The 22316-nt window shown below is 54.5% G+C and overlaps 1 protein-coding gene across 1 annotated transcript; it reads right to left on the reverse strand.

Moving 5' to 3' along the window:
- Positions 1–181: 181 nt before the first annotated feature.
- On the reverse strand, positions 182–22024 carry LOC129519405 (lipase maturation factor 1-like). The gene is made up of 3 exons (XM_055339895.1): positions 21831–22024; positions 7465–7774; positions 182–298 (listed from the first exon to the last, which is right to left on the reverse strand). The coding sequence occupies exons 1-3, from the start codon at positions 22021–22023 to the stop codon at positions 280–282; spliced, it is 522 nt and encodes a 173-aa protein (XP_055195870.1). The 5' UTR covers position 22024; the 3' UTR covers positions 182–279.
- Positions 22025–22316: the final 292 nt, after the last annotated feature.

A 22316-nucleotide genomic window follows, 5' to 3' on the forward strand; every position in this document is an offset into this window, starting at 1 on the left:
GGTCCGCAACAACACTGCGGTCACTGCCGTGGGACTATCCGTCCCAGAGTGTGGAGATGGCCAACACAGCACCTGCACATTACCAGTCCCGTCTGCACCGGCCCGTCGCTCCGGGCAAGGAAGCAGGCATCGGCCAGGGTCCCAGGGTAAACAACAGACATCAGGCAACATGGCGACACCTGTCAAGCTGACGGCCGCTCAGGCAGGGAGACAAGCAGAGAAAACGCACAAATACGTACCCACGTGTAACGCTAAACTCCTCGGAGTAGGTTCTGATTTTCACTTACCAAATGAATACCTAAAAAACAAAAGGAGAAAAATGAATTAAGGTTTTGCCGTGCAGGGGCACGTGGGGGGCTCCATCGGTGCAGCGTCTGCCTTAAGCTCAGGTCATCATCAGGGGGTCCTGGGATCGGGCCCCACATCGGGCTCCTGGCTCAGCGGGGAGCCTGCTGCTCCACCTGCCTCTGCCCCTCCCCCTGCTTGCTCGCACACACTCTCCCTTTCTCTCAAAACCTTAAAAAAAATTTTTCCCCTTACTTTGTCAAAAAAAACAAGAATAAAGCATCATGCTACCAACTACGTAAAGCCACCCTCAGTGAACCCAGGACGTTACATGTGGCAGAAGGTGGGGGTGGGGAGACCTGCCGTCAGGAGCTCTGCATGGGGCCCACCCGCCACCCGGGGCCCAGGAGCCTTTGCCGCCAGGCCGCGTCCCACACGGGGCTCTAAGGCCATGCCCACAACAAGCCAATCAAGAAATCTTTTAGGAAAAAACAAATGTAACCATGGATATCTGGCAGTAAATAAATTCTGTAAATAAACACCATGAAAATGTCATGCTAGGGATCCCTGGGTGGCGCAGCGGTTTGGCGCCTGCCTTTGGCCCAGGGCGCGATCCTGGAGACCCCAGATCGAATCGCACGTCGGGCTCCCGGTGCATGGAGCCTGCTTCTCCCTCTGCCTGTGTCTCTGCCCCTCTCTCTCTCTCTGTGACTATCATAAATAAAAAATTAAAAAAAAAAAAAAAAGAAAATGTCATGCTCTAGAATATGAGTTTCAAGGGTGCCCAATACGCCGGGCACAGATTCTCACAACGGGGACCCTAAATGAAAGGCATCTGGTGTCCATGCCAGGGGCTGCGGAAGGGCTGTCCTCACGGGGGGAGCACGACGTGATCACGGGGTCCTCAGCAGCACGCAGGTGCTGGTGCGCGAGGCCACTGCTCCCACAGAACAGAAAGGGCCGCACCTGCTCCCTGAACCTCATGGAAGCGAAGCAGGAGTCATGGCTGTGCGTCAGCTCCGTCTTCAGTGACTCAGTGGCCACAACGTCTGGGCTCTGGGCCCCGTGGAGGCAGAGCGGTGGGTGGCGGGGCTGCGGGACCTTGTAGAGACAGAACGAGGTCGTCCCCGTCACCATCAGGAGGGAGCAGTCATGCGGCGTGCCCCGCGGCACGGACCTGGCCCCACGCCCCCCGCGCCCCCGCAGCCCGCTGGCATCTGCTCTTGGCGCTCTTTGAAGTGCAGGCTCTGTCCTCTCTCTCAGAGGGACGCGGCGAAGGCGGCTGCCTCCGCAGGAAGGGACCCCCCTGAGCCTCCCCAACCTTGGTCCAAGTTTCTCCAGATAATCCTTTCTTCTTTTGGGGGCCAGGAAGGTGGGGAAGAGAAAACGCGGCCATGCAGCCGCGCTCGCTAGCAACAAAGGGGCCCTCTAGGAGCGCTGCCAAAGTAAAGCACAGATAAAAGGATCAGAAAGCCAACATTTTGGAAAACTGATGCTAAGTGGGGCAGCTGGAGCGACGCTCTCCCTCGTCTGGGCCAGGCAGCTGCTCAGGCAGCGAGGCTCTGCTCTATGATCACCTGAACCTCCCACGGCCCGGCTCCAGAACTCTGGCGCTCCCTTCCAACGTCGCCACTCCCCAGAGCGCTGAAGCCCCTGAGCAAAGTGCCCGCTGACCTGGTCATGACTGAACAGGTGAACACGCGGGGTCAGGAAGCCCAGGTCCCCTACACAAGAGCCCTGCCTGGCACGCGGGCTGCGCGTCCTCATGCACGCAGACGGGACAGGGACACTGGAGGGCCTGGCAGCCGGGACCTCAGCTGGGGGGAGCAGCAGCTGCACAGATGCATCACGGCAACGACACGACCCTGACGTGCCGTGACGAGAAGGGCGTGTGACCTCTGTGGCCTTGTCCCCGAACCCACAGCCCAGTCCGGTGGTGAGAAAAGCATGAGCCAAGTCTCAGCAGAGGGACGTCCCGCTGCAGCCCTGCACAGTCCTCAACGCCAGAGAGTCAGAGACGCTCTCCCCGCCCAGAGAAACCGAAGGGGACGTGACGCCCCAATGACCTGTGGCTCCCGGAGGGGATCCTGAGACAGCAGAGGTCAGCGCTAGCTCAGCAACTCTGACAAGGAAGAGACTGCCCAGCACGAAGCTGGGTGCGGGCACACGGGAATCCTCTGTACTGTCGCTGCAGTGATTCTGTAAACCTAGAACTGTTCCCAAAATGGTGTTTTTTATTTTTTTAATATTTATTTTATTTATTTTATTTTATTTTATTTTATTTTATTATTTTATTTTAAATTTTTTTATTTTATTTTATTTTATTTTATTTTATTTTATTTATTTTAAATGGTGTTTTTTAAATTAAAAGGAAAAAGTGAACCAGCTAGGCAGCAGCAGAACCCGTGCCCGTCAGGAGAACAGCCTCCAGCGCCCGGGTCCTCCCAAGTAAGCAGATCCGTGTGGCGCCCGTGCAGGCCGGGCCGCTGCAGGGACTTGCCGGCCTGCACAGCACAGCTTCCTGCCACCGGGTGAAACCTCTGCGGTTCTGGGTGACATTCGAGGCAGACAAGGTTGGGGCACCCAGGGGGCTCAGCGGTCGAGCATCTGCCTTCAGCTCAGAGCGTGATCCTCAGGTCCTGGGATCGAGTCCTGCATCGGGATCCCCACAGGGGGCCTGCTTCTCCCTCTGCCTCTGCCCCTCCCTGATGCTCAGGCTCACCCGCTCTCTCTCTCTCAAATAAACAAAATCTTAAAAAAAAAAAAAAAAGGCAGACAAACTCAAGTTCTCACCAGAACTGCAGAAGCAGTGTGCACTGAGGACAAGGACACGTCAGCGTGGGAGGGGGGTTGCCGTGCGCCCTGGCCACCCAGCCTGAGGCCCCTTCCTGTCGATCCAGTCAGGCGCCATGTCCTCATCTCCACCCAGCAGACGATGCTGTGCCCCTTCCCACAAGCCTTCCCTTGTTACGGGAGGGGAACCAGCGTGGTCATCTCTCTGCCCCTAACCGCACAGGCTCCTGTCCCGAGCACCAGGAAATGAAAACCTGTTCCAGCCACACTCCATAGCTGTGATGGAAAGGAGGCAACTGTGAAGTGGGGACCCCCGAAGCCACCCAGCACCCCTGCACCCGTGTCCCTAGAGACCCTGAGTCCCTGCCCTAACTGCGGGCTTGCAGTGGGATCCAGGGAGAAGGCCTGCAGGGACCTGGAGCACCTGCTGCTGGGCTTCCTTCAAATTTCCTGTCCACTCACTTTTGTGCGTGAGAAACGCCCTCCTGGCATCGGCTGCATCCCTTCGTCTGCTTAGCCAACGCAAAGAAAAGACTGGGCCACAAAGGAAATGACCCTGCCCGCACCTCGCACTCCTGCCCACCAGCAAAGCCCCCAAGGAAGTCCCAGGGATTCGCGCCCCTGCCCCTAGCTACTTCCTAGCATGCGGACCTGCTCTCCTGGGGCATGGGGTTCCCAGGGCCTAAGAAACCAACACTGTGCCTGCCCTGGTCTTCGACACAAGGTGGCGGGGAGGACGACTTGTGTGGTCCATGGAAAAATCACGATTCATCACCTTGCACTTGCCCAACATATGAAAATAGTGTGTCTTAATTGTCTGTAACTGGAACGTTATAAACCTCAAGTGAAGCTGGCACGTGCCCCTGACAAAACACGCCACGTGGGAAGCAGGGCTGAACGCTGTGGTGAACATGGGGCCACACTGGGTGCTGACAGCTAAGGAAGGTTCTGGAAAGACTCTATATGTAAAATCAGGAGGATGTGGCATCTGATGAAACACGGACAAGTGGGGAGTCGGTCACAGGTCCCCCTGCTTCTCACCTGATGACTGTGGGACTCTACATAGGGTGTGGCCAGAGCCACGGGCCCAGGTGTTGGTGGGGCCGAGGGGGTGGCCTCAGGGTGGCTGAGCCTCCAGCCCACGGCCGTCCCACCACCACCACAGGCCACAGTGCTCGGGCCTTGCAGCTCTAGGCCAGGACCCGCCACGGTGCTGCTGATTGGCTCAGCCCTGGCTCACGCCCAGCCCGCCCCGCTGGTCCCCAGGCTCCCTCCTGCTGTGCCGCCTGCAGCCACGACAAAGACTCCATGAAATCAGTGCTCCACTGTCCGAATCCGAGGGCACGGGATCACCCTGTGGAGCCCCCACTGCCTGGAAGGAGGCCACTTTCCCGAGGGTAAGATGGAGTAGATTCGTGAGCCCCTGCCTGCCGTGCAGTGTCAGGACCGAGGCAGGACGCCCAGCGCAGGGAAGGGAGAGAAACAGCCACAGCCACTGTGCCCCTGCGGCAAAGCGGCCAGATGCAGGGCCGACACCCAGGGGCCCCAAAGCAGGGCAGCGGTGCCCTCGGAGAAGCGCCCCATGGCCCCCCACGGGCTTCCTGGCCCTGCCACGGAACAGCAGCTGGGCAACACCTGCCAGACATCCTGTTGACAGTGTCTGTTATCTGAGCATCTCGCCCCAAATAAATATTGTTTTCTCTCAACGTTAAATAAATGGGACATGCAAGGAATAGTCTGTGTCACTGTCATTTTGGGGTGCCAGTAAAAAAACAGTCTACATGAGGGGTCCTCACTTGGTAAGTTTTTCATGTGCCTCTGACCCGAAACTCTCGTCCATCAGGGAAACTGAGTCAAGGACGGGGCTGGAAACACTGTGGAGGCAGAGGGTGCAGGGGCCACCTCATCTGGGTGCAGGTGCCCGGGAGCCCCCCATGGCCTCCCATGTGCCAAGCGAGCAGTGTGCAGCTCTGGCTCACCAGCACGGCAGAGACTACGGGTCTCCACTGACAGAGCTCTCACCTAAAACATCTCCTGCCGCATCTCTGAGAAGATTTTATTTTATTTTATTTACAGTTTTATTTTATTTTGCTTCAGTGAACTTAAGTTACTTTTGAATCACATTTTTCTTTTTTACATATCCAAGGAAGGGGAGCAGAGTATATTTTTCAGGGAAAACAGTATAGGACTATTTTTGGTCACGTGGACCCAAACTGGTTTTCAAAAATTTGAACCTGGGGTTAATCTTTCCTGACCGTACTCTTCACATGACTAGGAAATACTTTTTACGGTAAACTTAAAGTGAGAACGATTTCCCCGGTGCTATGCACAGTAGGCCTGACCCAAGCCTCCCGTCTCTGGAGTCGGTGCATTCACTGCTGTGGGCCTGCAACCACTAGGAAGGGACAAAGGTGCCGAGAACTCTCTCTCCTCCGGCGTGGATTAAAATCACATGTCTCGGGACGCCTGGGTGGCTCAGCGGTTGAGCGTCTGCCTTCAGCCCAGGGTGTGATCCTGGGGTCCTAGGATCGAGTCCCACATCAGGCTCCCCACAGGGAGCCTGCTTCTCCCTCTGCCTGCATCTTTGCCTCTCTCTGTGCGTCTCATGAATAAATAAATACAATTAAAAAATAAAATCACACTTCTCAAAAACCGGTAGCTTCTTTTTTTTTTAAGATTTTATTTGTTTATTCATGAGAGAGAGAGAGGGAGGGAGAGATATATATATATAGAGAGAGACAGAGAGAGAGAGAGAGGGAGAAGCAGGCTCCACACAGGGAGCCCGATATGGGACTCGATCCCAGGACTCCAGCATCCTGCCCTCGGCCAAAGGCAGGCGCTAAACCTCTGAGCCACCCAGGGATCCCCAAAAACCGGTAGCTTCTTAAGAGGTCACAGAAAAGCCAGCCAGAGTCCCTGCGTGTGGGTAAACACCAGCTCCTGACCCAGGGAATGGAGGCAGAGAGGACTGCACCTCTGGCATGAGCTCCGGGAACTCCACAGGGAAGGAGCAGGTGGCAGTGAAGGACGCATCACGCTCACCGCTGCTCTGTAGCTGCTTGATGAGCAGGAGGCATGTGGGACAGTCACCGGGACCCCACCCAATGCGCTGCGGCCCCATACCCACCCCCACGGTCAACAGTAACACCGTGACAGGAGGGCCCGGGAGTGGGCGCCGCAGAGGGGTTTTCAGGGCGACCCACATGCCCACCTGTCCTCCCCAGGGCGGCGCTAACTGGCACTTCACACAGCCAGGAAGAGGGCCAGGCAAGGGTCCAGCCTGATTCCTCTCCAAGTGGTGCATGCCTGGTGCAACTGCAGTCGGGGTAGCTGACGTGGCCCGCCGGACAGCCCCCAGCCCACGGCCACACAGAGGGACCGTCCCACGTGCCCAGGCGGGGACTGTCTGGGCTGCAGCCCACGCTCTGGGAGGACCACCGAGCCTCTCCACCCTGGGCCTGCAATGGACAGACTGGTGGGACCCCGGACCTACATTTTTCGCCCAGAGGACCGACGGCCCCTTGGTCAGAACACTGCAAGTCACCCCGAAAATGCTTACCCTCCTCCACATCTGCACAGATGCAGACGCACACGTCTACTCCCTATGCATCTGCACAAACACCAACCCCTCCCCAGAGCTTCTCTCAAAACTGCCTTTTCTTCAAGTCCCCGGTGCTTCCTCTGGTGGGTGATTCTTCTCTCCCTCTGGAGCCCACAATTGGAAAGCAGACAGGCATCCCTGTGACCTGCTCAAACACAGCACAGCGTCCCATGGCCACTCGACTTTTCCTGGGCCTCCCAGGACGGTGTGCCACCCTGCACACCCCTTCTCACTTCCCGCAGGACTTCTCCAGCCTCCACACCAGTGGGGCCTCCACTGCCACCTCCAACTGCTTGGCATGGGAGTTCACTGCCCCCAACCCCAGCAGGGCCAGCCTGGCCTGTGACTCCTGGCATGAGCTGGCACTGGTTCCTCCTGAACAAGGAAGGAGCCACAGGGGGGAGAACAGAAAAAACAAGCCCCCCAAATCAAGCCCCCCCTTCTGACCAGAGCCCTCCCAGAAGCCCACGCGCAACCCTGCATCCACCTCAGAGCTTCCCCAGCCCCAGGATGTTGACTACGGGGTCTCTGGGGGTAGTCATGCCATGCCCTACAGAGTTGTGATTATTCTCAATAAAGTCCCTTGGATTTTGGTCGCCTGGCAACCAGCAGACTGTACTACCACCAAGTTAAGATGCCAATACTCTTCTGAACTAACGTAAGAAGAAAGCTTGCTCCTGTCCCCCACTGCCCTGAGGCTATGGCTTGTTCTGCAGCCTGTGACATGCCCAGGATGCTGAGGTACTGCATGCCTGCTCTACAGGACCCCAGCTCTTCCTACTTACCAGATCTGTCCCACGTTGACCAGGGACATGTAGAGAACCCACAGAGTGGCCATGAGCACCATATTGGCACAGCCGGTGACCAGGACAAAAGATGAGACGCCCAACCCGAGAAGCGCCAGGGCGTCCAGGTTGGAGTCCATGTGTGACCAGTCCAGCAGCCAGAGCACGGTCGGTGCATAGCTCACGGCGTCCCAGCCCACGCGGCCCCGGAAATACTGCTGAACGCTCTTCAGGTATGCTCGGCAGGGCAGCAGGCCCCGGTCTCCAATCAGCTGCTTGTTCTGATGGAAAGCCACCAGGAAGGCCACAACTGGAAGAAAAAGACCAAAGGACCATGAGCAGGAGCCCAGCCATCCGTGGACACCCGCAGGAGGGGGCCTCGTTGGGCGAGTAGACAAGGTGGAGTCTGAGCAACGGTTTGGAGTCAAGGCGGGACACAAGAGGTCTAATTCTCAAAATCTTGGCAGAAATACTGGAAGACCCAATCTGGAGAAGCGAGGCTTTATGTGTACATATATACAGACCTACATGGGTTGTGTCTACCGACGCATGTCGTGGATGTGCACACCAGATGGACGCTGACGGAACACATGTATCTAGTTCCAGTGAATGGCCAGTTAATGACCCCAGACCACACTTAGCATTTGTCGTCATCACACACGTCTCCACTGCCTGTAGGCCTGGTCAGTGGTGCCCCTTCCAGACGGGCTACAGGGCCCAGAGCTCATGCCACAGCTCACGTGGAAGTCACGATCACCTGCACTCAGATCACTGGTGTCCTTCAAGTCCCACTCCTACAAGAGCACATTCGCATTCTCTAGACTTGAGTGTTTGCATGGATGTGTTTGCAAAGGGATGAGACAGGGGAGGAGAGAGAGCACAGCATTTCCAGCCGTGAACGTGAAGAGCAGGGAAACTCAACGCCCACCAAGGGGAAAGAGTCAGGTAACAGGCCCTCTCAGGGCGGTTACACACACACACACACACACACATGGCCAGGTGCTGCTGCTGATGCCTGCAGGGTGAGTAAAACCACATCCCAAGGCAGGGATGGGATGGAGCATGGCGGTGGTTGGGTTCCAGTTCCACACACACTAGTTTAGGCTATAGAAATGTGTGCAACCCCTCGTCTAAGGCAAAGCCAGCAACAATGAGCTAAACCCTATGAAGGAAAGAAAAAAAAAAAAGAAGGAAAAAAATGAATAAAGCCTATGAAGGAAAGCATACGAGAAAACAGCACAGACGCAGGAGAAAGACACTGGAACACACTCCTAGAAGGAACATGTACCACACAGAACCGGTGTAACTATCACATGGAGGGAGGCTCGGGTTAATTTAAAATGTTCAGGAGGGGGCAGCCCTGGTGGCGCAGCGGTTTAATGCCGCCTGCAGCCCAGGGCGTGATCCTGGAGACCCTGGATCGAGTCCCACGTCAGGCTCTCTGCATGGAGCCTGCTCCTCCCTCTGCCTGTGTCTCTGCCTCTCTCTCTCTCTCTCTGTGTCTCTATGAATAAATAAATAAAATTTAAAATAAATAAATAAATAAATAAATAAATAAATAAATAAATAAATAAATAAATAAATAAAATGTTCAGGAGGATCCCTGGGTGGCTCAGCAGTTTAGCACCTGCCTTCAGCCCAGGGCGTGATCCTAGGGTCCCGGGATTGAGTCCCACGTCGGGCTCCCTGCATGGAGCCTGCTTCTCCCTCTGCCTGTGTCTCTGCCTCTCTGTGTGTGTGTCTCTCGTGAATAAATAAGTAAAATCTTAAAAGAAAAAAAGTAAAATGTTCACTGCAAGTTCTATGGGACAGCAAATAAAAATTTAAGCAATTCTAAATAATAAATTAATACAGATACAAAAATGGAATCATATAGAAAATGCTAAACTAACCAAAGAGAAGGCAGGAAAAGAGGAAAAAAAAAAGAATGGAAGGAACAAATAGAAAACAACTAGCAGTACAGATTTTAATCTGTTGCTTTACATGAGAATTTTTTTTTTTTAAAGCATGGAGCCTGCTTCTCCCTCTGTGTCTCTGCCTCTCTCTCTCTCTGTGCCTCTCATGAATAAATAAATAAAATCTTTAATAAAAAAAAGAAAGCTGATGGTTATGTTAATATCAGATAAAAGAAACATAAAAACAAGGAATAATATGAGGGATGAAAAAGGACACTACACAATTACAGCGAATCAACAAACGGACATAGTAATATTTAATATGCATGAATCTACCAACAAAACTTACATATATTTAAACCTCACCTAAAATAATAAAAAATAAACCTCACATAATACATATATGTCTGTATCCTATGTATATATTATTGACTCAACCTGACACTTATAGATTGCCATATAGTATGAAAAAGTAAGACATAATAATGTGACATCCTTAGAACACTCTACCCAACAGCAAAATAATATACGATTTTCAACTATATGTGGAATATTTGCCAGGATGGTTCACGCTGTGAGCCATAAAGATCAACATACAAAAAAGAACTGGAATCTAAATAATGTGTGCCCCAAACCAATCAGCCACAGGATGTTACTGGAAATATACCCAAATCTTTCAAGACTACACCACACACTTCTAAATAAACCATAGATTTATTTTTTTTATTTTTTTATTTTTTAAAGATTTTATTTATTTATTCATAGAGACAGAGAGAGAGAGAGAGAGAGAGGGGCAAGAGAGAGAGGCAGAGACACAGGCAGAGGAAGAAGCAGGCATCATACAGAGAGCCTGACGTGGGTCTCGATCCAGGGTCTTCCAGGATCACGCCCTGGGCTGCAGGCAGCGCTAAACTGCTGCGCCACCGGGGCTGCCCTATTTTTTATTTTTTAAAAGATTTTATCACCTATTCATGAAAGACAGAGAGAGAGAGAGAGAGAGAGAGAGAGAGAGAGAGAGAGGCAGAGACACAGGCAGAGGGAGAAGCAAGCTCCATGCAGGGAGCCTGACGCAGGACTCGATCCCAGGACTCCAGGATCATGCCCTGGGCCGAAGGCAGGCGCTGAACCGCTGAGCCACCTAGGGATTCCCAGATTTTTTTTTTAAATTTATTTATTTGTGATAGTCACAGAAAGAGAGAGAGAGAGAGAGGCAGAGATACAGGCAGAGGGAGAAGCAGGCTCCAGGCACCGGGAGCCCGATGTGGGATTCGATCCCGGGTCTCCAGGATCACGCCCTGGGCCAAAGGCAGGCACCAAACCGCTGCGCCACCCAGGGATCCCATAAGCAGAAGCAAAATTATAAGATTTTTTATAACTGGATGAAAATTGAAAACACAACATATCAAAAATTGCAGGACGCTGTTGAAGTGGCACTTAAATGGAAATTTACAGTAAAGTGCTCGTGTTAGAAAAATAGAAAGGACTTAAGTCTAAACTTCTACTTTAAGAAATCAGAAAAAAATAGCAGTGATACACAAAACAAGCAGGAGGAAAGAAACCTTTAAAAACTTAAGAGTAAATAATAATAATAATAAAAAATAAAAAAATAAAAACTTAAGAGTAGAGGTCAATGAAATTGAAAAGCAGAAAAATATAGAGAAAATCAAGAAAACCCAAAGTTGGTTCTTAAAAAAGATGAACCTGATTGATAGACCTCTAGCCAGGCTAATCAAGAAAGAGAGAAGCAGTATCAAGAACAGAGAAGGGAACCCTGCTACTGGCTCCAGAGACATTAGAAAGATCATAAAGGAATACCACAAATCTCTCCAAGATCATAAACTCAGCAACTCCGTTGAAACAGACCAATTATTCGAAAGACACAAACTACCCAGACTCTCAAAAGAAGAAATACAGGTAATAAATCACAAATAACTGCACGCCAGAAACACAAGGCTAGTTCGACACTCACAAAGTCATGTGATTCACCAAAATAACAGATGAAGTAAGAGTATCAACGGACACATGAAAACAGTGACAAAATTCAGCAGCTGCTCATAAAAACTTTGAGCACATTGGGAACAGAAGGGAACTGCATCAACCCACAAGGGCGGCTATGAAAAACCAACAGCCAGCACCAGACTTCAGGCCAGCACCTCAGTCCTTTCCCCTGAGATCTGATCAAAACGAGGACATTGCACCACCCTGCTGAACACTGTATGGGAACTCCCAGCTCATACGGTGAGGTCACCAAAAGAAGTAAAAAGCATATAGACTGGAAAGAAAGCAAAAAAGCTGTCTTCGTTAACAGATGATACAATGCTTTGCGTAGAAAATCTCAGAAAAATACCAAAAAAAACCCCTCTTGGACCTAATAAATAAGTTTATCTGGGCAGCCCGGGTGGCTCAGCGGTTTAGCGCCGCCTTCAGCCCAGGGTGTGATCCTGGGGTCCCGAGATCGAGTCCCACGTCGGGCTCCCCGCATGGAGCCTGCTTCTCCCTCTGCCTGTGTCTCTGCCTCTCTCTCTCTCTGTCTCTCTCTGTATCTCTCATGAATAAATAAATAAAATCTTTAAAAAAAAAGTTTATCAAGGTCACAAAATACGAGAGCAATACATAAAAGTCAATTGTATTCATATATATCAGGAATGAACTGTAATCTGAATTTTTAAATTACAATAAATAGCAATCCCCAAAAAGTACATAGAAAAAACTCTAAGAAAACACAAGCAGAATCTGTATGTGGAAAACACACGGAACATTAACAAAAAGAATAAAAGATCTAAATAAAGGGAGAGATGCATCATGTTTATGGACTGATGAGTTTATGGACTGAGAGTCAGCATTACATCTATGCCAATTCTCTCCGATCCGATCTATAGATTCAATGCAATCTTCATCAAAATATCCAGTAAGCTTCTCTGTAGATATTGACAAGCTGATTCTAAAATGGATGTGGAGGGATCCCTGGGTGGCGCAGCGGTTTGGTGCCTGCCTTTGGCCCAGCGCGCGATCCTGGAGACCCGGGATCGAATTCCACATCGGGCTCCCGGTGCCTGGAGCCTGCTTCTCCCTCTGCCTGTGTCTCTGCCTCTCTCTCTCTCTCTCTCTCTCTCTCTCTCTGTGTGACTATCATAAATAAAAAAAATAAAAATTAAAAATTAAAAATAAAATGGATGTGGAAAAGCAAAGGAACTAAAACGGTCAAAATAATTCTGAGAAAGAACAAAGTTGAAGAACTCATATTATCCAATTTCAAGAGTTACTACAAAGCTACAGCAATCAAGACAGCATGGTACTGGCAAAGGAGGGTCACGGACGCCAGGGAACAGGACACAGAGCCCAGGGATGGACCCACACCAGTACAGCCAGCTAATCCGTCACGAAGATGCAGACACACGAGCCCGGACACAGATGTCACACCTTCCACAGAAATTTACTCAAAAAGGACTACAGACCTCAACGCGGAATGTAAAATTGGGAACTTCTAAAGGAAAATCTATGGCTCGGATGTGGCAGTGAGTCTTCAGACACAGCACCGGAAGTGTGACCCAAGAAAGAAAAAAACTGATCAACTGTACTTCGTCACATGAGAAACTGCTGTTCTGTGAATGATACTTGTAAGAGAATGAGAAGACAAGCCACAAATGGGGAGAAAACATCTACAAACCACATAAAGGCCCTGACAAAGGACTCGTATCCAGACTATTTAAAGTACCACTAAAACTCAAGAGTAAGGAAACAGACAACCCAATGTTTGTTTTTTTTTTTCAAATTTTTATTTATGATAGTCACAGAGAGAGAGAGAGTGGCAGAGACACAGGCAGAGGGAGAAGCAGGCTCCAGGCACCGGGAGCCCGACATGGGATTCGATCCTGAGTCTCCAGGATCGCGCCCTGGGCCAAAGGCAGGCGCCAAACCACTGCGCCACCCAGGGATCCTCAACCCAATGTTTAAACGGGGCAAAATATCTGGATACTGAGTCATCGGTTTCACACAAATAAGATACACAGATGGTAAATACACACAAGAAAGATGCTCACTATCACTTATTGAGGATACACCAATTAAAGCCCCAGCGCGAGGGGCCCCTGGGCGGCTCAGCAGTTGAGTGCCTGCCTTCAGTCCAGGCATGATCCCAGTTCGGGGATCAAGTCCCACGTCGGGCTCCCCGCAGGGAGCCTACTTCTCCCTCTGCCTGTGTCTCTGCTTCTGTCTCAGTGTATCTCATGAATAAATAAATAAAATCTTAAAAAAAAAAGATTTATCATCTATGACCCAGAAACCAGATGCTTAGGGATCTGCCTAAGCGTGAAGTGAACACTTACACGACACGAGGGCCTGCACGCACATGGTTTACTGCTCCTAACACAGGGACAGCAGAGTCCCTCACGTGGGAGCAAACAGAAATACAGGTGGCCCATGCGCACACTGGGATAACCATCAAGACAAAACGCGCAAGCCAGCCACTGGTTCATGCCGCAGCATGGAGGGTCCTAAATGCCCTTCACGAACTAACAGAATCCACACTCAAAGGCTCCATACTACAGGATTCCATTTACACTAGAAAAGGCAAAGCCACAGGGGCAGAATGTGGACAACCGCAGGGCGTGCGGTGGGGGGGCAGTAGTTGTGCACAGGGGTGTCGGGGGCACGCAACTACTGGTATGGTTCCAGGGTGATGGGTGAGCACGGGTTTGTCAAAACCCATAGTAGCACATGTCACAAAAAGTGAACCTTAATGTTTACAAACGATGAAAACAAGCCAATCTGGGGGTCAGGGGACGCTGGGATGGAATGCAGAGTGTGACAAAGGAATGGAAGGAGATGGCCAATGTCTAACGCGACCACACTGAGCTGATGGGGGGAGAGCCGCCCTAAGTAACTTTGGAAATGCTTGGAGTGAAAACTGTGAGGACAGAGACCAAAGGAATGGTTTATAAACACTGGAGCCTGGCTGGTTTTTCTCACGAGGCAGGCGGACAATTCTGGAACTGCTCTGCAGGTGCAGAGGGTAGAGCAATTAGACAGTGGGACCAGATTCTCACCAGGGGCCCAGGAAGTTCCAGACGCTCAAGGAAGGAAGGAGTGCACCTACCCTGGGTGCTGGATTCGGATGGGAGATGCCAGTGTGAACTCAGGGTACCCTCAGCAGACACTGGGGTGGAGATGCAGGGATGCAGATGCGGAGATGTGGAGATGCGGATGACCCCACGCACAAGGACGGGCACTCCCGGCACACAGATCTGGGTCTCTAACACCACTCTCCAATCAAAGGAACTACAACTGGAGAAATGGCAAGCCTTAGGGCCGGGAGACACGTGGGGCCCAAGGCATTCGACAGCACTGGCACAAGGCGGAGCCGAAACAGAAGGAATGGAAGCATGTAGCCACAGCAGGAGGGGACCAAGCAGAAAGCACCAGCGCTGAGCAGGGCCAGGCAATCTGAAGCCGCGTGGGACCATAACCCGATGCGTAAGGAAAGGTGAGGACGAGAAAGAAGCGGAGGGAGCGCACAAGCCCTCCCTACAGAGGAATCCCAGATGATGACCCGGGCGCACGCTGGGCCCAATGACCTGACGGGCAGAGACACCTGCAGACGCACCTCACCGGGTGACCCGGGTCGGCATCACCCGTGGAGCCGTGTGGACCCAGGCGCCCGATCTGGTGACCATCTCGTCACGAGACACACCAGACACGCCCGGGGTGAGGGGCGTCGTACCAAATACGGGACCAGAACTGATCAAACTGTCAGGGTCCTGAGAAACCAGGGGAGTCCTGCAGACCAGGGGGACGCAGGAGGCGAGGCAGCTGATGGCAGTGTGGCCCAGGGGCCTGGGACGGGAAAGGGCCCTGGTGGGAATCCCAATGAAGTTCGGAGTTTGCTTAATAGTTGTTTGTTAAGTTTCTTGAAAGCCCACTATATGCAGCTCACAGCAGCGGAGAAAGAGAAGTGAGGCCTGCCCTTCACATGACCACGGGAGGCCAAGGGGCGGGCTCTGGTGGCGGAAGGGCCACCAGGTGGGAGTCACCTGAAGACGAAAGTCCACCACCCAACCACAGAGGGTCAGTGGGAGGGCAGCGGAGCTCATGCTGGCGCTCTTCTCCCTCACCTGCCCCCACCTTGGGCAGAAGCGGACCTCCAGAGGGTGCTCCCCCAGGTGGAGCCCAGCCTGTCTCTTTCCTGACTTAGGGGGCCGCGGTCCATTCCAGAACCCTGGGGCTCTCCCACATAGGGACCTAATTAGCAGCGGCTGAACAGAGGCATGTGCTTCCTCCTGCAAACCGCAACTCACACTCCATCGCCATGGAGGGAAAACGCTTGGTCGGGCCAATTAGTTCTAGGGCTTCTCTCTTTTTTTTTTAAAGATTGTATTCATTTATTCATGAGAGACACAGAGACAGAGAGAAGCAGAGACACAGGCAGAGAGAGAAGCAAGCTCCATGCAGGGAGCCCGACGTGGGACTCAATCCCGGGATCCCAGGATCACACCCTGGGCTGAAGGTGACGCTAAACCGCTGAGCCCCCTGGGCTGCCCAGGGCCTCTTGTTTTTTTAAGTAATGTTTATGCCCAACGTGTGGCTCAAGCTCACAACCCCAAGATCATGAGTCGGACGCATTACCGACTGAGCCATCAGGCCCGCCAGTCTCACCAATTGTTTTTCTCCTGAAGATTTTATTTATTTGAGAGACAGAGTGTGCGGGGGGGGGGGGGGGGGGGGGCGGCACAGTGAGAGGGAGCAGCAGACTCCCTGCTGAGCAGTGCTCTCTATCCCAGGACCCCCTCCCCTCGAGACAGGGGCCCAAGGCACACACTCAACCTACTGAGCACCCAAGCAGCCCTCACCAATTAGTTTTAAAAAGCAATTCTAAGGCAAGCATAGGAAACTTCCTACCTTACTTACCAGGAAACAATGAACATTAGCTTGGATTAAAATTTCAGAAAAGAAAGCCTATTTCAACTTCCACTTCTGTTATAGAAACAGCTGAATAGAAAGAAGTGAAAAAGTCAAAATATCCCAGCATCTCAAAAGCTAAACCAATCAACTGAACCTACAAAGGCTTAGTCAGCCCCCACCCCCACCTAGGAAGGCAGGAGGCCAGGCAGAGGCCTGGAGGTGCTCAGCCATTCACTGCGGGGGGGGGGGGGGGGGGGGGGGACGGGAGGGGTAACCCAGAGACTCCTCTAGGAGAGGTGACCAATTACCGAAATATGCATTATCAAGGATGTCTGCAAATATTTTCTTTAGAAAACAAACAGGGGAAAAAAAAACAAAAACAAACAAACAGGGATGCCTGGTTGACTGGGTGGTTGAGTGACTGCCTTAGGCTCTGCTTGGGGTGTGACTCCGGGGTCCTGGGATGGAGTCCCACATCGGGCTCCCTGCATGGACACTGCCTCCCTCTCTGTGTCTCTCAGGAATAAATAAAATTAAAAAAAAAAAGAAAAGAAAACATACAAACAAATATTTACGTTTCTCTCCCATCCAGATGAATTGCTATAAAATTAAAACCGAATCATCCCCAAATGCCAATGTCTGCGGGCTGCTTCTTACTGAGTGTGGTGAAATTCTGGCCCTTGGGACAGCAGTGTCCAGGGCTTTTTCTTTAGAGGCACGTGCTGTAGAGAGCTCAGAAGTAGGCAGTGTCACTCATTTTTTTAACAACCTGGAAGCATTTTTCAAAGAACCTTATAAAACCAAGCAGAGCATTTCATTAGAACCCTAGTGGCCTAGAGCACAGAACAAGAGCTCATCTCCACGACCTCTCAGAACCAACTATATACAATGAAGCAGGATTTCTTTCAGTTCCATTTTTCCTCAAAATGTCCAAAGAACAGCTAAGAGTTGTGCAAGTACGATGCCCACGGTGTTGCTCCACCCTGCACGCGGACGCCATCTGAGCTGCGAGAGCCTGGGGAGACGTCACACACCCTGACGGGGAGGGCAATAAGCTGCTGCTTCTGGAAAGTGCAGGGTGGACTCACCTCTAGCGGCTGCTGGTGGGGGGCAAGGAGGCATAAAACTACCACATGTAACAGAAGGAAGGAAACAGGGCAAGTGCACAAAACCTGCGTGTGAAGCAAAAGCAGGAATCAGAGTTGAACTAGCCTGGAGACCCTTCGCAGGATTTTCTTTTTTTTTTTTTTAAGATTTTATTTATTTATTGATGAGAGAGAGAGAAAGAGAGAGGCAGAGGGAGAAGCAGGCTCCCTGCAGGGAGCCTGATGCGGGACTTGAACCCAGGACCCTGGGGTCATGCCCTGAGCCAAAGGCAGACACTTAACCACTGAGCCACCAGGTGCCCAGGAGGAGGATTTTCAGAGATGTTATCCCAGGGACTCCGTGGCCAGTGCAGAGCTGAGACAGGCAATCTGTTTAGGTGTCCACGTCCCGAGTTCCCACAGTGCTCAGAGCCCCTGGGAGACCCCTCTGTCACTCCTCATGGACACTCAGCTGACCAGGGTGGCCACACTGACAAAGGCCACAGGGCCTGGGAGGGACCCATCTGCTCCAAAAGACCCTTGCTTAGCCTCGTGAAGTGGCTTCTCAGGCAGGCTCCAGCCAAGCTGGGAGGCTTGATGGGGCAGGGGTCCTGAACGGGGCACGTTCAGGGTGTTCAGACACACAGGGCCTTGAGGCAGAAGCTGCCCAGGAGCGCAGGAGTCCTGAGAATGAACAAGCCCACTGAGTCCCCGGGAAAGAATGAGGAAGGGACCCCCACACAGACACATTAGCAAATAGCAAGGATCCAGAATAAGTTGAGAAGGCAGCAGGGGCTCTGAGAGCTTCCAGAGGAAAACTCAGGTCATGGGGCTGCCTCCCCAGGAGGAGAAGTGTTTCTCTGCTCCCCATCCCGCCTCCTGGGAAGTTCCTGAGGGTAAGGGCTGCCAGGGAGTGGAACAAGCCCCTTGCCCCCTTACCTGGGTTCACACCAACCATGTGACTCTCAGAGCTTGTGGGCTGGTGGCCAGGGGACCCGACGTTGGATCAGAAGGCTGCACACCCTGCCCACCACCAGGGGCCTGGTCAACCACGGGGCCTGCACAGAAGCCCGAGGTGCAGGGGTTCAGGAGCCTCGGGCGGGAACACGTGGAGGTGCCGGGAGGGGCAGGGCCTGGAAGCTCGGCGCCCCTTCCCCACCCCCCCATGGATGTCTTTCATCTGCTGTTCCCAAATCGACCCCCTTGATGATGAACCAGAAAACCTAAGTGAGGTGTTCCCCCGAAACCTAAGTGAGCCGTCCCAGCAAATTACAGGTCCAGGAAGGGGTCATGAGAACCCCGACTTACAGCTGGGGGGCCAGCAGCACGGCTGACAGCCTGGACCTGCGGATGGCCTCTGAGGTGGGGGCGGGCTCGTGGGACGGGCCCTCAGCCCGGGGGCCTGCCCTTGAGCCGGGCACACAGTGTCAGGACTGCTTCTGGCCAAAACCCCGCCACACATGTTTGATGCCAGAGTGTACACGGAGACAAACGGATGTGTTTCTGTTTAGGCATCTGGGGAGCAGCAGGGGTCAGGCTGTGTGACGACTTCTCATCCTCAACCCAAAAAGTTCTGAGAAAACCTGCTTTGGTTTTTTTGTTTTGTTTTGTTTTGTTTTTTTTTTAGAAAACCTGCTTTGACTGAGACTAAGACCCAAGCAAATCAGGGCAGCCCGGGTGGCTCAGCGGTTTAGCGCTGCCTTCGGCCCAGGGTGTGACCAGGATCCAGTCCCGTGTCAGGCTCCCTGCATGGAGCCTGCTTCTCCCTCTGCCTGTCTCTGCCTCTCTCTTTCTTTCTGTATCTCTCATAAATAAATAAAATCTTAAAAAAAAAAAAAACCCAAGAAAATCAGTAATTCCCACGGGTGCAAGAAAAACACAGGAAGTTCACCGCCAAATTCTTTCTTGAAAGTTGTTTGGGGATAAATCCCAGCAAAGAGAGAACAAAAGAACACCAGACAGCAACGTGAGACCTGAGGAACAGTGCATACAGCCCGAGAGGATCAGGGTCCTCTTGCGTGGGCCGTCTGTGTCCTGAGCGTCCACACCAAGGGGCTGGGAGTAGGGCACGGGAGGATGGAAGGGAGACATAGTGGAAGAGCATCCCATGGGGACAAAGAGCGACAATGAAGACTAACAGCAAGAAGTCCGGGAAGTTTTCTGAAGCAGGAGCTGCCCCTAGGCGGAGGGTAGCAGCACGCACAGAACCCTGAGCCGGCTGCATGCTCACAGGTGTGCCAACAGGTACACGGATAGCAACGTCTGTTGTAAGAACTCTCTTAACCACGCAGAGGATGAAGCCCAGGGCAGGGCCTCCCCGTGCAGCCTGTGGTGGGGTCGGGAGTCCGCAAGGGCAACTCTAAAATTCAGCATCAAGTGACATGTGGGCAGCCCCCGTTGGCATCATGAAAAACCCTGGGACTTCAGAAACTCTGATGTAGCTCCTGTTACCAGAACGATCTGGACTCTCTAGGCAGAGACCATGGCAGGATGTGTGCCCACTTGCCCAGGGCCATCTCGGCCAGAGAACGTCCTCCCGGGACGATGGGAAACGAGGCCTTCACACAGCAGAAAACACGGAGTCTACCCCAAACAGAGAGAAGCCAGGGAGAAAACGCACGTCTCAAGGCAGGTGGCTCTGCGTTCAGCGCCCTAAGACGTGTGCCTGACCCAGCAGCCAGAACCATCCCAACTTGAACAGGGGATCCCTGCTCCCCCAGAGCCTGAGGCTGCTGTTAGCCCTGCTGGCCAGGGAGGCGCCTGGCTGCTGCCCCCTCAACAGTCCACGCAGACCTCCGGGGCAACCCTGTCTCTGCTGCCTTCTGCCAAGTGACAGCTCACTCAACCACTCAGGACGGCTATTTAAAACTGTAGACGCTCCTGCCATGTATCCAGGAACTATTTTTACAGGGACAGAGGGCGGGGAGGTACCAGGAGAGCCCACACAGGCAACCCCAGGGCCCTGGGTCGCCCCCCTGAGGCAGGACACACAAAAGCCAGCTTGGTCCTCGGCTCAAGGACACTGCCTCTTCCTCGGGGAGGGGAGAGCTTGAGGCACAGCTGAGATGCCCAGCGCCCAGGCCTGTGGAGGCCCACCAGCACTGGGTGGGGAAGGCACCTGCCAGCACCCTCATCCCCCACCCCCGCTGCTCCAGACCTCAGCCCACCCAGCGGGAAGAAGGAAGGGAGACACACTCCACTGGGTATCCTCCTGAAAGGAGGGGGCCCTGCGAGGGGCGCTGGGGGGCAAGCGCAGGGGGGCACCCAGAGCCGGTGAGGGCAGGAGCGTTGGGCAGGGCAAGTGTCCCGGAAGAAGGGGTTTCCGGGTGAGGGTCCCGGGGAGGGACGATGGGGGGGTAGAGTACCAAGGGGGGGTCTAGGGGGATGCGTCCCCTGAGGCCGGCCATCCCCAGGACAAGGGACTCCTTGGGGGGGCGTCCCAGGAAGGCATAGGGGGGAAGAGTCCCAGGAGGGCAGGGGTGAGCGTCCCAGGGGGGCGAGAGTCCCAGGGAGGAGAGTGGGGGAGTGTGTGGGGGGGGGGAGCGTCGGGGGGGGGAGCGCCCCCAGGGGAAGGCGCATCCTGGGGGGCAGCGGCGGGAACATCCCAGGGGAGCGTGGGGGGTAAAGAGTCTCAGGGGGGTGCGGGTGAGCGTCCTAGAGGGGCGGGGCGGGAGGGGGGTGAGAGTCCCAGGGGGAGGGGCGCCCCCAGGAGAAGGCGTGTCCCTGGGGGGTAGGGGGAGGGAGCGTGGGGGGAGGGGAGAGCATGGTGGGGGAGAGGGGAGCATCTGGGGGAGCGTACTGGGGGAGGGGGGAGTGTCGGTGGGAGGGGGAGCGTGGGGGGAGAGCGTCCCAGGGGAGGGGGAAGTGTGGGGGGGAGGGGGAGCGTGGGGGGAGAGCGTCCCGAGGGAGGGGGGAGGCGGAGCGTCAGGGGGAAGCGTCTCGGGGGAGGGGGAGCGTGGGGGGGGAGCATCAGCGTCTCAGGGGGTTGGGGGGAGCGTCTGGGGGAGGGGGGAAGCGTGGAGGGGCAAGCATGCCGGGAGCGTGGGGGGGAGAGGGAGCGTCCGGGGGGCGGCATCCCAGGGGGCGGGGGCAGCGTCCGGGGGGGAGCGTCGCGGGGGGCAGGGTGGAGCATCCCGGGGGAGGGGGTGAGCGTCTCAGGGGGTTAGGGGGAGCGTCGAGGGGGGGGAGCGTCCCGGGGGAGGGGGTGAGCGTTTCAGGGGGTTGGGGGTGAGCGTCGGGGGCGAGGGGCGCCCCCATGGGAAGGCGCGTCCCGGGGGGGAGGGAGCGTCCCGGGGGAGGGGCGCCCCCAGGGCAAGGCGCGTCCGGGGGGGCAGCGTCCCGGCCAGGGGCACGTGGGGCCGCGGGGCGCCGTGGGGCAGGGTGGGTGCGGACGGGAGGCGGGGCGAGGCCGGGAGTCCCGGGGGCGCGTCCCGCGGGGAGACCCTGAGGCGAGGGCAGCAGCGACGGAGCCCCGGGACCCCGGACTCACAGTAAATGAAAGCGAGGGCCCTTAAGAGCACGATCCTGGTCAGCCAGAAAGTGCCCGCCCGGAGGTCGGCCGAGCAGCCCGTGGGGTCGAGCCCCGGCCCCGGCGGAGACCCAGGCCCGCCGCCCGCCTTCCCGGCCTTCCGCTTCCTCAGCGACTCCTCGGGCGCCGCCATTGCGGGGCCACCAGTGCGCATGCGCCCGGAGCGCCCCGCGCCCGGACGCCCCGCCCCGAGCCGGAGCCTGGCCACGCCCCCCGACTGGCCACGCCCCGGGCGGGGAGCGCGTTCTAGTGCGGGCGCGCGCGCGTCCCCCGCAGGCCGCGCGTGGTGCTGCCGCGGGGAGGGCGACTGGTGGTCCTCCCCGGGCTCCCGCTGCCCCGCGCGGGCCTCGGCTCTTCCGTCAACCTGGGCGGCTGCCCGCCTGCGCCCTCCCTCGGGTGGGCCGGGACCGCGATGGGCCCGCTCAGCGTCCGTGTGCGCAGCCGGGA

This window comes from Nyctereutes procyonoides, unplaced genomic scaffold, assembly GCF_905146905.1.
Source record: "Nyctereutes procyonoides isolate TBG_1078 unplaced genomic scaffold, NYPRO_anot_genome, whole genome shotgun sequence".
In the NCBI taxonomy this organism is placed as follows: domain Eukaryota; kingdom Metazoa; phylum Chordata; class Mammalia; order Carnivora; family Canidae; genus Nyctereutes; species Nyctereutes procyonoides.